A 15,008-nucleotide genomic window follows, 5' to 3' on the forward strand; every position below is an offset into this window, starting at 1 on the left:
TGTTAGTTGGAGGGCTTTTCCAGAGTCGCCGGCAGTATTTTGGGGCACAAATCAACACAAAATCGACACTGAATGTAGGGGGATAGGTGGAAAACTCTGAAAAAAACCTCAAAAGCCGCTTTTTCCAATAATTTACAAACATGATTGTAGTAATATCGGAAAAATATCGCTACTTACATGTTGGTACGAATATGTGACACAACCGTGTTAACTCAAACGGACTGATACCGTTAGAAAGTCAAATAAATGTAGTTTTTAAAACTGTCTCTATTTTTTCAACACGGGCTAACGGCTTGGATTGGTCCAACAGTAAAAAATGACTTACTTATCTAAATTTTTAAATAAAGCGATACCACAGCGCCCAGTGACATTGCTGAGTTCCAGCATTCATGCTTAAGTAAGACGAATGCTAATTCTTTTAGTCCAATTGTCTCATTTATCACATTTATAAGGTTAAAGTACAAAATCAGTTCAATTACGTACCACGGTCAATCGTTTCACTTTCAAGAGCTATGCAACCTAGTAATATTGGAAAAATGTCGCTAAATACATGTCGCTACAAAAATGTGACGCAATCGTTGTAACTCAAACAAACTGATACCTTAGAAAATCAATGAAATGTAGTTTTTGAAACTGTCTCTATTTCTACAACGTGAGCTAACGGGTTGGATTGGTCCCACTGTAAAAAATGACTTATTAATCTAAATATTTAAATAAACAGCTAACAAAACGTCGAGTGTAACTGGGCAGTTCCAGCATTCATGCCAAAGTAGGAAGAATGTTAATTTTTCGAGTGCAATTATCTCATTTATCACATTCATAAAGCTAAAGTCCAAAATCAGTTCAATTAAGTCGCACGGTCAATCGTTTCTCTTTCAAAAGCAATGCAACCTAGTAATATCGGAAAAACATCGTTAAATTCATGTTGGTACGAATACGTGACACAACCGTTGTAACTCAAACGGCCTGATACTGTTAGAAAGTCAATGAAATGAAGTTTTTCAGCCTGTCTCTACTTCTTTAACTTGTGCTAACGGCTTGGTTTGTTCCCCTTGTAAAAAATGACTTATTGGTCTAAATATTTAAATAAAGTGCCAACAGAGCGTCCCGTGTAACTGTGGAGTTCCAGCATTCATGCCAAAAGAAGAATGTTAATTCTTGGAGTCCAATTGTCTCAATTATCACATTCATAAGGCGAAATTCCAAAATCAGTTTAATTAGGTCGCACCATCAATCGTATCACTTTTAAAAGCAATGCAACCTAGTATTATCGGAAGAATATTGCTAAATACATGTTGGTACGAATATGTGACGCACCCGTTGTAACTCAGACGAACCGATACCGTTAGAAAGTCAAGGAAGTATAGTGTTTGAAACTGCCTCTATTTCTTCAGCGCGTGCTAACGGCTAGAATTGGTCCCACAGTACAAAGTGACTTACTTATCTAAACTTTTAAATAAAGCGTTACCACAGCGTCCAGTGAAGTTTTTGAGTTCCAGCAATCATGTCAAATTAAGAAGAATGTTAATTCTCGCAGCACAAATGTCTCATTTATCACATTTATCAGGTTAAAGTGCAAAATCAGTTCAATCAGGTTCCACGATCAATTGTTTCACTTTTAAAAGCAATGCAACCTAGTAATATCGAAAAAATATCGCTAAATACATGTTAGTACGAATATGTGACGCAACCGTTGTAACTCAGAAGGACCGATACCGTTAGAAAGTTAATCTAATGTAGTTATAGAAACTATCTCTATTTCTTCAGCGCGCGTTAATGACTAGAATTGGTCCCATAGTAAAAGTTGACTTATTTATCTAAATTTTAAATAAAGTCCTACCACAGCGCCCAGTGAAATTGCTGAGTTCCAACAATCATGCCAAGTTAAGAAGAATGATACTTCTTGCAGTCCAAGTGTCTCATTTGTCGCATTTATAAGGTAAAGTGCAAAATCAGTTCAATTAGGTCGCACGGTCAATATTTTCACATTTAAAGGCAATGCAATCTAGTAATAACGGAAAAATATCGCTAAATACATATTGGTGCCAATATGTGACGCAACCGTTTTAACTCAAAAGGACTGATAACGTTAGAAATTCAAAGAAATGTTGTTTTAGAAACTGTCTCTATTTCTACAACGTGAGCTAACGGGTTGGATTGGTCCCACTGTAAAAAATGACTTATTAATCTAAATATTTAAATAAACAGCTAACAAAACGTCGAGTGTAACTGGGCAGTACCAGCATTCATGCCAAAGTAGGAAGAATGTTAATTTTTCGAGTGCAATTATCTCATTTATCACATTCATAAAGCTAAAGTCCAAAATCAGTTCAATTAAGTCGCACGGTCATTCGTTTCTCTTTCAAAAGCAATGCAACCTAGTAATATCGGAAAAATATCGTTAAATTCATGTTGGTACGAATACGTGACACAACTGTTGTAACTCAAACGGCCTTATACTGTTAGAAAGTCAATGAAATGAAGTTTTTCAGCCTGTCTCTACTTCTTTAACTTGTGCTAACGGCTTGGATTGTTCCCCTTGTAGAAAATGACTTATTGGTCTAAATATTTAAATAAAGTGCCAACAGAGCGTCCAGTGTAACTGTGGAGTTCCAGCATTCATGCCATATGTAGAAAACTGTTAATTGTCGGAGTCCAATTGTCTAATTTATCACATTTATAAGGTTAAATTCCAATATCAGTTTAATTAGGTCCCACGATCAATCACTTCACTGTTAAAAGTGATTCAACCTAGTAATATCAGAAAATATCTCTAAATACATGTTGGTACGAATATGTGACGCAACTGTGGTAACTCAAACGGACCGATGGCGTTAGAAAAGTAATGAAGTTTAGTTATAAAAACTGTCTCCTTTTCTTCAGCGCTCGCAAAATGACTTATCGAACTAAATATTTTAATAAAGAGTTAACAGAGCGTCCAGTGTAACTGTGGAGTTCCAGCATTCATGTCAAATTAAAAAAAATGTTACTTCTTGCAGTCCAAGTGTCTCATTTATCAAATTTATAAGGTTAAAGTCCAAAGTCAATTTAATTAGGTCCCACGATCAGTCATTTATCTGTTAAAAGCGATGCAACCTAGTAATATCAAAAATATATCGCTAAATATATGTTGGGACAAATATGTAACGCAGCCGTTGTAACTCAACTCGACTTACACCGTTAGAAATTCAATGAAATGTAGTTTTATAAACCGTTTCTATTTCTTCAGCGTGCGTTAACGGCTTGGATTGGTTCCACTGCAAAAACTGACTGATTGATCTAAATATTTAAATAAAGGGCTAAAAGAGCGTTCAGTGTAACTGCTGATTTCCAGCGTTCATGCCAAAGTAAGAAGATGTTAATTCTTGGAGTCCAATTCTCTCACTTAATACATTTATAAGGTTAAAGTCCAATATCAGTTCAATTAGGTCCCACGGACAATCACTTCACTTTTTTAATAGCGATGCAAACTGGTGATATCGGAAAAGTATCGCTGGTTTCATGTTGGTACGAAATTGTGACGCAATCGTTGTAACACAAGCCGACTTATACCGTTAGAACGTCAATAAAATGTAGTTTTTGAAACTGTTAAAGTCCAAAATCAGTTCAATTAGGTACCACGGTCAATCACTTCACTTTTAAAAGCGATGCATGCTAGTAATATCGGAAAAGTACCGCTGGTTTCATGTTGTTACGAAATTGTGACGCAATCATTGTAACACAAGCCGACTTATACCGTTAGAAAGTCAATAAAATGTAGTCTTAGAAACTGTCTCAATTTCCTTAGCGCTCGCTAACGACTTGGATTGGTCCCACTGTAACAGATGACTTATCGAACTAAATATTTATATAAAGCGCTAACAGGCGTCCAGTGTAACTGCTGAGTTCCAGCATTCATGTCAAATTTAGAAACTGTTACTTCTCGAAGTCCAATTGTCTAATTTATCACATTTATAAGGTTAAAGTCCAAAATCAGTTTAATTAGGTCCCACGATCAATCACTTCACTGTTAAAAACGATTGAACCTAGTAATATCGGAAAATATCTCTAAATACATGTTGGTACGAGTTCAAGCAAACATGTCAAATTTAGAACATTGTTAATTCTCGAAGTCCAATTGTCTCATTTTTTAAATTTATAAGGTCAAAGTCCAAAATCAGTTCAATTAGGTCCCACGATCAATTGTTTCACTTTTAAAAGCAATGCAACCTACTATTATCGGAAAAATATCGCTAAATACGTGTTGATACGAATATGTGACGCAACCGTTGTAACTCAAAAGGACCGATGCCGTTAGAAGGTCAATGAAATATAGTTTTTGAAACTGATTCTATTTTTTCAGCGCGCGCTAACGGCTGGAATTGGTCCCATAGTAAAAGTTGACTTATTTATCTAAATTTTAAATAAAGTCCTACCACAGCGCCCAGTGAAATTGCTGAGTTCCAGCAATCATGTCAAATTAAGAAGAATGTTAATTCTCGCAGCACAAATGTCTCATTTATCACATTTATCAGGTTAAAGTGCAAAATCAGTTCAATTAGGTCCCACGATCAATTGTTTCACTTTTAAGAGCAATGCAACCTAGTATTATCGGAAAAACATCGCTAAATACATGTTAGTACGAATATGTGACGCAATGGTTGTAACTCACATGGACTGATACCGTTTAAAGTAAATGAAATGTAGTCTTAGAAACTGTCTCTATTTCTTTGGCGTGCGCTAACGGCTTAAATTGGTCTCCCTGTAAAAAATGACTTATTGATCTAAATATTTTAATAAAGAGTTAACAGAGCGTCCAGTGTAACTGTGGTGTTCCAGCATTCATGCCATATGTAGAAAACTGTTAATTGTCGGAGTCCAATGGTCTAATTTATCACATTTATAAGGTTGAATTCCAATATCAGTTTAATTAGGTCCCACGATCAATCACTTCACTGTTAAAAGTGATTCAACCTAGTAATATCGGAAAATATCTCTAAATACATGTTGGTACGAATATGTGACGCAACTGTGGTAACTCAAACGGACCGATGACGTTAGAAAGTTAATGAAGTTTAGTTATAAAAACTGTCTCCTTTTCTTCAGCGCTCGCAAAATGACTTATCGAACTAAATATTTTAATAAAGAGTTAACAGAGCGTCCAGTGTAACTGTGGAGTTCCAGCATTCATGTCAAATTAAAAAAAATGTTACTTCTTGCAGTCCAAGTGTCTCATTTATCAAATTTATAAGGTTAAAGTCCAAAGTCAGTTTAATTAGGTCCCACGATCAGTCATTTATCTGTTAAAAGCGATGCAACCTGGTAGTATCGGAAATATATCGCTAAATATATGTTGGGACAAATATGTAACGCAACCGTTGTAACTCAACTCGACTTACACCGTTAGAAATTCAATGAAATGTAGTTTTATAAACCGTTTCTATTTCTTCAGCGTGCGTTAACGGCTTGGATTGGTTCCACTGCAAAAACTGACTGATTGATCTAAATATTTAAATAAAGGGCTAAAAGAGCGTTCAGTGTAACTGCTGATTTCCAGCATTCATGCCAAAGTAAGAAGATGTTAATTCTTGGAGTCCAATTCTCTCACTTAATACATTTATAAGGTTAAAGTCCAATATCAGTTCAATTAGGTCCCACGGACAATCACTTCACTTTTTTAATAGCGATGCAAACTGGTGATATCGGAAAAGTATCGCTGGTTTCATGTTGGTACGAAATTGTGACGCAATCGTTGTAACACAAGCCGACTTATACCGTTAGAACGTCAATAAAATGTAGTTTTTGAAACTGTTAAAGTCCAAAATCAGTTCAATTAGGTACCACGGTCAATCACTTCACTTTTAAAAGCGATGCATGCTAGTAATATCGGAAAAGTACCGCTGGTTTCATGTTGTTACGAAATTGTGACGCAATCATTGTAACACAAGCCGACTTATACCGTTAGAAAGTCAATAAAATGTAGTCTTAGAAACTGTCTCAATTTCCTTAGCGCTCGCTAACGACTTGGATTGGTCCCACTGTAACAGATGACTTATCGAACTAAATATTTATATAAAGCGCTAACAGGCGTCCAGTGTAACTGCTGAGTTCCAGCATTCATGTCAAATTTAGAAACTGTTACTTCTCGAAGTCCAATTGTCTAATTTATCACATTTATAAGGTTAAAGTCCAAAATCAGTTTAATTAGGTCCCACGATCAATCACTTCACTGTTAAAAACGATTGAACCTAGTAATATCGGAAAATATCTCTAAATACATGTTGGTACGAGTTCAAGCAAACATGTCAAATTTAGAACATTGTTAATTCTCGAAGTCCAATTGTCTCATTTTTTAAATTTATAAGGTCAAAGTCCAAAATCAGTTCAATTAGGTCCCACGATCAATTGTTTCACTTTTAAAAGCAATGCAACCTACTATTATCGGAAAATATCGCTAAATACGTGTTGATACGAATATGTGACGCAACCGTTGTAACTCAAAAGGACCGATGCCGTTAGAAGGTCAATGAAATATAGTTTTTGAAACTGATTCTATTTTTTCAGCGCGCGTTAATGACTAGAATTGGTCCCATAGTAAAAGTTGACTTATTTATCTAAATTTTAAATAAAGTCCTACCACAGCGCCCAGTGAAACTGCTGAGTTCCAGCAATCATGTCAAATTAAGAAGAATGTTAATTCTCGCAGCACAAATGTCTCATTTATCACATTTATCAGGTTAAAGTGCAAAATCAGTTCAATTAGGTCCCACGATCAATTGCTTCACTTTTAAGAGCAATGCAACCTAGTATTATCGGAAAAACATCACTAAATTCATGTTAGTACGAATATGTGACGCAATGGTTGTAACTCACATGGACTGATACCGTTTAAAGTAAATGAAATGTAGTCTTAGAAACTGTCTCTATTTCTTTGGCGTGCGCTAACGGCTTAAATTGGTCTCCCTGTAAAAAATGACTTATTGATCTAAATATTTTAATAAAGAGTTAACAGGGCGTCCAGTGTAACTGTGGAGTTCCAGCATTCATGCCATATGTAGAAAACTGTTAATTGTCGGAGTCCAATTGTCTAATTTATCACATTTATAAGGTTGAATTCCAATATCAGAGTAATTAGGTCCCACGATCAATCACTTCACTGTTAAAAGTGATTCAACCTAGTAATATCGGAAAATATCTCTAAATACATGTTGGTACGAATATGTGACGCAACTGTGGTAACTCAAACGGACCGATGACGTTAGAAAGTTAATGAAGTTTAGTTATAAAAACTGTCTCCTTTTCTTCAGCGCTCGCAAAATGACTTATCGAACTAAATATTTTAATAAAGAGTTAACAGAGCGTCCAGTGTAACTGTGGAGTTCCAGCATTCATGTCAAATTAAAAAAAATGTTACTTCTTGCAGTCCACGTGTCTCATTTATCAAATTTATAAGGTTAAAGTCCAAAGTCAGTTTAATTAGGTCCCACAATCAGTCATTTATCTGTTAAAAGCGATGCAACCTAGTAATATCGGAAATATATCGCTAAATATATGTTGGGACAAATATGTAACGCAACCGTTGTAACTCAACTCGACTTACACCGTTAGAAATTCAATGAAATGTAGTTTTATAAACCGTTTCTATTTCTTCAGCGTGCGTTAACGGCTTGGATTGGTTCCACTGCAAAAACTGACTGATTGATCTAAATATTTAAATAAAGGGCTAAAAGAGCGTTCAGTGTAACTGCTGATTTCCAGCATTCATGCCAAAGTAAGAAGATGTTAATTCTTGGAGTCCAATTCTCTCACTTAATACATTTATAAGGTTAAAGTCCAATATCAGTTCAATTAGGTCCCACGGACAATCACTTCACTTTTTTAATAGCGATGCAAACTGGTGATATCGGAAAAGTATCGCTGGTTTCATGTTGGTACGAAATTGTGACGCAATCGTTGTAACACAAGCCGACTTATACCGTTAGAACGTCAATAAAATGTAGTTTTTGAAACTGTTAAAGTCCAAAATCAGTTCAATTAGGTACCACGGTCAATCACTTCACTTTTAAAAGCGATGCATGCTAGTAATATCGGAAAAGTACCGCTGGTTTCATGTTGTTACGAAATTGTGACGCAATCATTGTAACACAAGCCGACTTATACCGTTAGAAAGTCAATAAAATGTAGTCTTAGAAACTGTCTCAATTTCCTTAGCGCTCGCTAACGACTTGGATTGGTCCCACTGTAACAGATGACTTATCGAACTAAATATTTATATAAAGCGCTAACAGGCGTCCAGTGTAACTGCTGAGTTCCAGCATTCATGTCAAATTTAGAAACTGTTACTTCTCGAAGTCCAATTGTCTAATTTATCACATTTATAAGGTTAAAGTCCAAAATCAGTTTAATTAGGTCCCACGATCAATCACTTCACTGTTAAAAACGATTGAACCTAGTAATATCGGAAAATATCTCTAAATACATGTTGGTACGAGTTCAAGCAAACATGTCAAATTTAGAACATTGTTAATTCTCGAAGTCCAATTGTCTCATTTTTTAAATTTATAAGGTCAAAGTCCAAAATCAGTTCAATTAGGTCCCACGATCAATTGTTTCACTTTTAAAAGCAATGCAACCTACTATTATCGGAAAATATCGCTAAATACGTGTTGATACGAATATGTGACGCAACCGTTGTAACTCAAAAGGACCGATGCCGTTAGAAGGTCAATGAAATATAGTTTTTGAAACTGATTCTATTTTTTCAGCGCGCGTTAATGACTAGAATTGGTCCCATAGTAAAAGTTGACTTATTTATCTAAATTTTAAATAAAGTCCTACCACAGCGCCCAGTGAAACTGCTGAGTTCCAGCAATCATGTCAAATTAAGAAGAATGTTAATTCTCGCAGCACAAATGTCTCATTTATCACATTTATCAGGTTAAAGTGCAAAATCAGTTCAATTAGGTCCCACGATCAATTGCTTCACTTTTAAGAGCAATGCAACCTAGTATTATCGGAAAAACATCACTAAATTCATGTTAGTACGAATATGTGACGCAATGGTTGTAACTCACATGGACTGATACCGTTTAAAGTAAATGAAATGTAGTCTTAGAAACTGTCTCTATTTCTTTGGCGTGCGCTAACGGCTTAAATTGGTCTCCCTGTAAAAAATGACTTATTGATCTAAATATTTTAATAAAGAGTTAACAGGGCGTCCAGTGTAACTGTGGAGTTCCAGCATTCATGCCATATGTAGAAAACTGTTAATTGTCGGAGTCCAATTGTCTAATTTATCACATTTATAAGGTTGAATTCCAATATCAGAGTAATTAGGTCCCACGATCAATCACTTCACTGTTAAAAGTGATTCAACCTAGTAATATCGGAAAATATCTCTAAATACATGTTGGTACGAATATGTGACGCAACTGTGGTAACTCAAACGGACCGATGACGTTAGAAAGTTAATGAAGTTTAGTTATAAAAACTGTCTCCTTTTCTTCAGCGCTCGCAAAATGACTTATCGAACTAAATATTTTAATAAAGAGTTAACAGAGCGTCCAGTGTAACTGTGGAGTTCCAGCATTCATGTCAAATTAAAAAAAATGTTACTTCTTGCAGTCCACGTGTCTCATTTATCAAATTTATAAGGTTAAAGTCCAAAGTCAGTTTAATTAGGTCCCACAATCAGTCATTTATCTGTTAAAAGCGATGCAACCTAGTAATATCGGAAATATATCGCTAAATATATGTTGGGACAAATATGTAACGCAACCGTTGTAACTCAACTCGACTTACACCGTTAGAAATTCAATGAAATGTAGTTTTATAAACCGTTTCTATTTCTTCAGCGTGCGTTAACGGCTTGGATTGGTTCCACTGCAAAAACTGACTGATTGATCTAATTATTTAAATAAAGGGCTAAAAGAGCGTTCAGTGTAACTGCTGATTTCCAGCGTTCATGCCAAAGTAAGAAGATGTTAATTTTTGGAGTCCAATTCTCTCACTTAATACATTTATAAGGTTAAAGTCCAATATCAGTTCAATTAGGTCCCACGGTCAATCACTTCACTTTTTTAATAGCGATGCAAACTGGTGATATCGGAAAAGTATCGCTGGTTTCATGTTGGTACGAAATTGTGACGCAATCGTTGTAACACAAGCCGACTTATACCGTTAGAACGTCAATAAAATGTAGTTTTTGAAACTGTTAAAGTCCAAAATCAGTTCAATTAGGTACCACGGTCAATCACTTCACTTTTAAAAGCGATGCAGGCTAGTAATATCGGTAAAGTACCGCTGGTTTCATGTTGGTACGAAATTGTGACGCAATCATTGTAACACAAGCCGACTTATACCGTTAGAAAGTCAATAAAATGTAGTTTTTAAAACTGTCTCTATTTATTTAGCGCGCGCTAACGGCCAGGATCTGTCACACAGTAAAATAAGTACTGACTTATTTATTTAAATTTTCAAATAATTTTTGTTGTCAAGCAATCATGTCAATTTAGAAAACTGTTAATTCTTGGAGTCCAATTCTCTCATTTATCAATTTTATTATGTCAAAGTCCAAAATCTGTTCAATTAGGTTCCAATGTCAGTTTTTTCACTGTTAAAAGCGATGCATCGATGAGGCATGTCTCACTTATCACATTTATAAGGCTAAAGTCTAAAATCAGTTCACTTAGGTCCCACGGTCAATTTTTTCACTTTAAGCAATGCAACCTAGTAGTATCGGAAAAATATCGCTAAATACATGTTATTACAAATATGTGATGCAATCGTTGCAACTTAAACGGACTGATACGGTTACAAAGTCAGTGAAATGTAGTTTTTGAAACTGTCTCTATTTATTCAGCAACGCGCTAACGGCTAGGGTAGGTCCCACAGTGAAAAATAACTTATTTATCTACATATTTAAATTAAAGAGCTAACAGAGCGTCCAGTGAAACTGCGGGTTTCCAGCATTCACACCAAAGTAAGAAAAACGTTTATTCTTGGCATCCAATTGTCTCCTTTATCACATTTATAAAGGTTAAGTCCAAAATCAATTCAATTAGGTCCCACGGCCAATCATTTCACTTTTAAAAGCGATGCAAGCTAGTAATATCGGAAAAATATTGCTAAATACATGCTGGTACGAATATGTAACGCAACTGTTGTAACTCAAGCAGACTGATACCGTTCAAACGTCAATGAAATGTAGTTTTAGAAAATGTCTCTGCTTCATGAGCGCGCACTAACGGCTTGGGTTGGTCCCACTGTAAAAAATGACATATTGATCTAAATATTTAAAGAAAGGGCTATCAGAGTGTGTGTGTGCAATCTCGCTGCGACGTTCAAGCAGTTATTCCAATTTGGGAAGAATATTAATTCTCGCAGTGCAAGGGTCTCATTTATCAGAGTTTTTACACCAAAGTTTAAAATTATTTCATTCGGTTCCTACGGCCAATTGTTTCACCGTTAAAAGCGATGGCACATATTAATTTCAGCAAAATATCGCTAAATACATGTTGGTCGGAGTATGTTGAAATACAAACGCACTAATGCAGTTAAAAAGCCAATAAAATGTAGTTTTTGAAACTGCTAGGGTTGAACTATGAACTAATTTCTTTTAATTTTTTATTCAAGCACTATTACGTCACAACAATAGTTAGCCAGTCTTACCAAGTACCAACATGAATTTAGCGATAGTCTTCTGATATTACTAGGTTTCATTACCTTTTCTGGTGGAGCCATTAAAAGTAGGGAACAAGTGAAATAGTTTCATCTTTCGATATTTCTGGCTTCTATCACGTTTAGAGCGGATCGATATGCCGTTGGATGTGAGTGAAGCAGTATTGAACTTAATAAGTAATAATTGTGATTAATTAAGAACTTAACTGCGAGAAATAATATTCTGTCAAATAAGAACAAACTTAAATAAAATAAAAACAAATGTATTTGAAAAAAAGTTTAAAAAATAAGAACAGTAGCCTTAGATCAAACTTTATTCGTTCATAGGAAACAGTGTTTAGCTAGCATAAAAAATAATTTTGCTACAATTCCTAAATGCAAAATATGAGCACTTTTAGATGAGTTGACGGAATACAAAGCTTTTTTTTTAATATAAAAAGATTTCGTCGTGCAGCCATTATGCTGCAAATGTTAGTGCATGTTAATATCGCCCCGATTCTCCATCAAGACGTCACCATCAAGAGGCTTACCATTGCTACAAGAATATCTCTATGCTACAATTACGCTTGAAAAAAGATGCAAGATATCGATTAAAACAGGATTTCATTTTAACGCAGTGGTTTCAGAACGCGACCGAGCACTAACAACCCGACTGTATGTTAAACCAAAGGAGGAGGAAATCTTTGTTTCGTTCTTATTAATAAAAGATAATAATAATTTTGAACGCGACAAAGACGATGCTGTGTTAATACTGCCATTGCCGCCAATTACGTCGAAAAGGATTTGCATAACGGAAATCCCAGTGAAATGACGAAACATACGAAATAATTTCGCAAAGGAAGAAAACATTGAATTTGTAGTGCTAATAAAGTAATTCAAATTCACTAAATACATGTTTATCAGACTTAAATACAACGTTCTTATTTGATCTACACCGCTTTAGTTACATATCCTAAGCATACCGACATCTTTATAAAAAATTTACACAATTGGAAATTTGCGCACAACGATAGCGGAGTTATTGTGTTAGTGTGTTTAGTATATTCAGCCTTGCGACGTTTCTACAACGGTTATATCTTGTTTTTTAAATTTTAATATGCCTTTGATATGCTTTTGTCTTCCTGTTGAAAACAAATGCCGAAAAAAAAAGTGTACGTAATTTAGTAGTAAAAAGATATTGTGGAAATTTTTCAAATTATTCTTTGCATTGATTGAGTTTTTTATTTTATCAGGAAAAACTCAAAAAGGTTACATATCTCTCATACCTGTTTAAATTTGTTCGTGAATAAATCAATATGTTATTTTCGCACTCCATTTCTACGCATTTGGTTCCAGGGTAGCGGCTCCGCGAAATTAGCTACCTTATTCTTGCTACTTTTAGCACAAATCCGAAAACATGGAAATACTTTCAAAAGTTCATTTCTAACGACAACATAACGTAATCCGTAAATACACGTGTCCCATAATGTATTTGTTAAGACTGCAAACATGCACCATTCATACACGCTGTCATTAATAACTTGTGTTGCTAAGTTGAATTGGTTAACTATACTTCCTACAAAGCCTGCAACTGCAGAAACTCCATAAACAACCAATATTTGGGCAGCTACTTGGCTTAACTTTCTTCCTCGCCTAGTGTGATCATTTTTTCTAATATATTTAATCACTTTCTTTTGACAAAACGCTACAAGCAGTAGAGAGAAAAATTCGTAAACGGTGATTGCAGTTCGGACAATATCTTGAAATATTGATTTATTAAAAAATATAACAGAAGGCATTATTATAGATGGAATCCAGGCTAAAATCAACAGTATGGGTAATGTTTTTTTCCTTAAAATTGTTTTGTATGCAAACGGTTTAAATACGGCTAAATACAACTCCAGTTGGATCAATATAATGGCTGAAATAGACATGTTGACGAAACTATGAACGACTAATGACCAGATTGATGCAATGCGTGTTGATGTGTTGTTCAGGTATTCTGTGATCTGTATTCCATAAATTACAGTTAGACTTACAGCAACTATCAAATCAGATATGGAAAGTAACAGATATAAAGGATTGTTCGATCTTCTTAACCTCTTGTTTTTTAGGATAACCAGAATGTAAGCTCTATTACATATTTTACTTAACAATTAAAATATGAATGAAGTTATTAGAAAAACGAATACCCCTTTATACATCTCTATTGATGCCAGTTCAGTTTGATAGTCAAGTCAGTATTAGCACGATTCTTGAAATGCTGCTTTGCTTCATCAATATATTACTGTGTCCACTAAAAAAAGTTAATTGCAATTTTAAAAACTAATGCTGACTGTGTATTGTAGACTGTAGGTTGTCGCATACTTTAAGCGATAAAAATAGAAACGATATGTAAATCAAAATATTACTTCTTCCAAAAAAATAAACTTCAAAGGAAAACCGCCCAGGCTATGGGTACCGAGAAATCGGATGCTTGAAACCAAATCAGATTGATTATAATGGAAACACCGCGGCACCTTTTTGACATAAATTTCCCATGAATTTTTAATAAATTTCTTCTAATAGACGTTATAATTTTACTTCCTTTGTTTCAACCTTTTTATTATTTATATTATCATTTGTTATGTAACTTTACATTCAACTTTACAGTTATGTAACTTTGTATTTAAAATATATAAAATTTTACCACTTATCTGTTCGCTCATTGTTATTGAATAATATAGACATTATCATGTCATACACAAGCGAGTTTATTCTAGCATAAAAATGCTTCTTTATATTATACAATAACTTTACATTGTTCTTTTGTGTGTGAAAAGAATCTAATTTTGTTGTAAAAGTTGACTTAAACTGTGATTATTGTACTGTTAAATTTTGACCTATTGTACTAAATGTCTACTATATGGTGGTGAATAGGGCTACAAGAAACATCATATCAGACATACATAGTGTACGCGATAATGACAAAAATCATTTAAATAACCTACTCACTTTGCTACCTACCTCGTTTCAAACTAATTTTTCTTGTTGGGAAGTTTCTTAATTTTTTTTACTACGAACATGGAAAATGTATATATAACAACAAATTTAACTCCTAATTGCTTCACCACAAGTAATTGGAATGCTAGACTTCAGATTTTGGGTTAATTAGTTAAATTCAAGCATTAAAAGTGGCTAATTGTTGGTAATCTCAATATGACTATTCTTTTTTTTAACCACGGTAGCTTTATCACTCCAACGTGCATTATTTCGCCTCTGTAACAGAATGTATCTACTACGTGTGCAAACATATCGATTTTGCCACGTTCTATTTACGTGAACTAAGTATTCTCCGCGAAGGAGAACACTGGTTTCTTAATGACTCTTTA

At 34.6% G+C, this 15,008-nt stretch overlaps 1 protein-coding gene across 1 annotated transcript; it reads right to left on the reverse strand.

The window, feature by feature from the left end:
- Positions 1-12,754: 12,754 nt before the first annotated feature.
- Positions 12,755-14,614, reverse strand: LOC130612030 (melatonin receptor type 1C-like). Its single transcript, XM_057444365.1, has 3 exons — positions 14,586-14,614; positions 14,327-14,395; positions 12,755-13,785 (listed from the first exon to the last, which is right to left on the reverse strand). Exons 1-3 carry the CDS (start codon positions 14,612-14,614, stop codon positions 12,957-12,959), a joined length of 927 nt encoding a protein of 308 aa, XP_057300348.1. The 3' UTR covers positions 12,755-12,956.
- Positions 14,615-15,008: the final 394 nt, after the last annotated feature.

This window comes from Hydractinia symbiolongicarpus, chromosome 1 (genome assembly GCF_029227915.1).
Source record: "Hydractinia symbiolongicarpus strain clone_291-10 chromosome 1, HSymV2.1, whole genome shotgun sequence".
Taxonomy (NCBI): domain Eukaryota; kingdom Metazoa; phylum Cnidaria; class Hydrozoa; order Anthoathecata; family Hydractiniidae; genus Hydractinia; species Hydractinia symbiolongicarpus.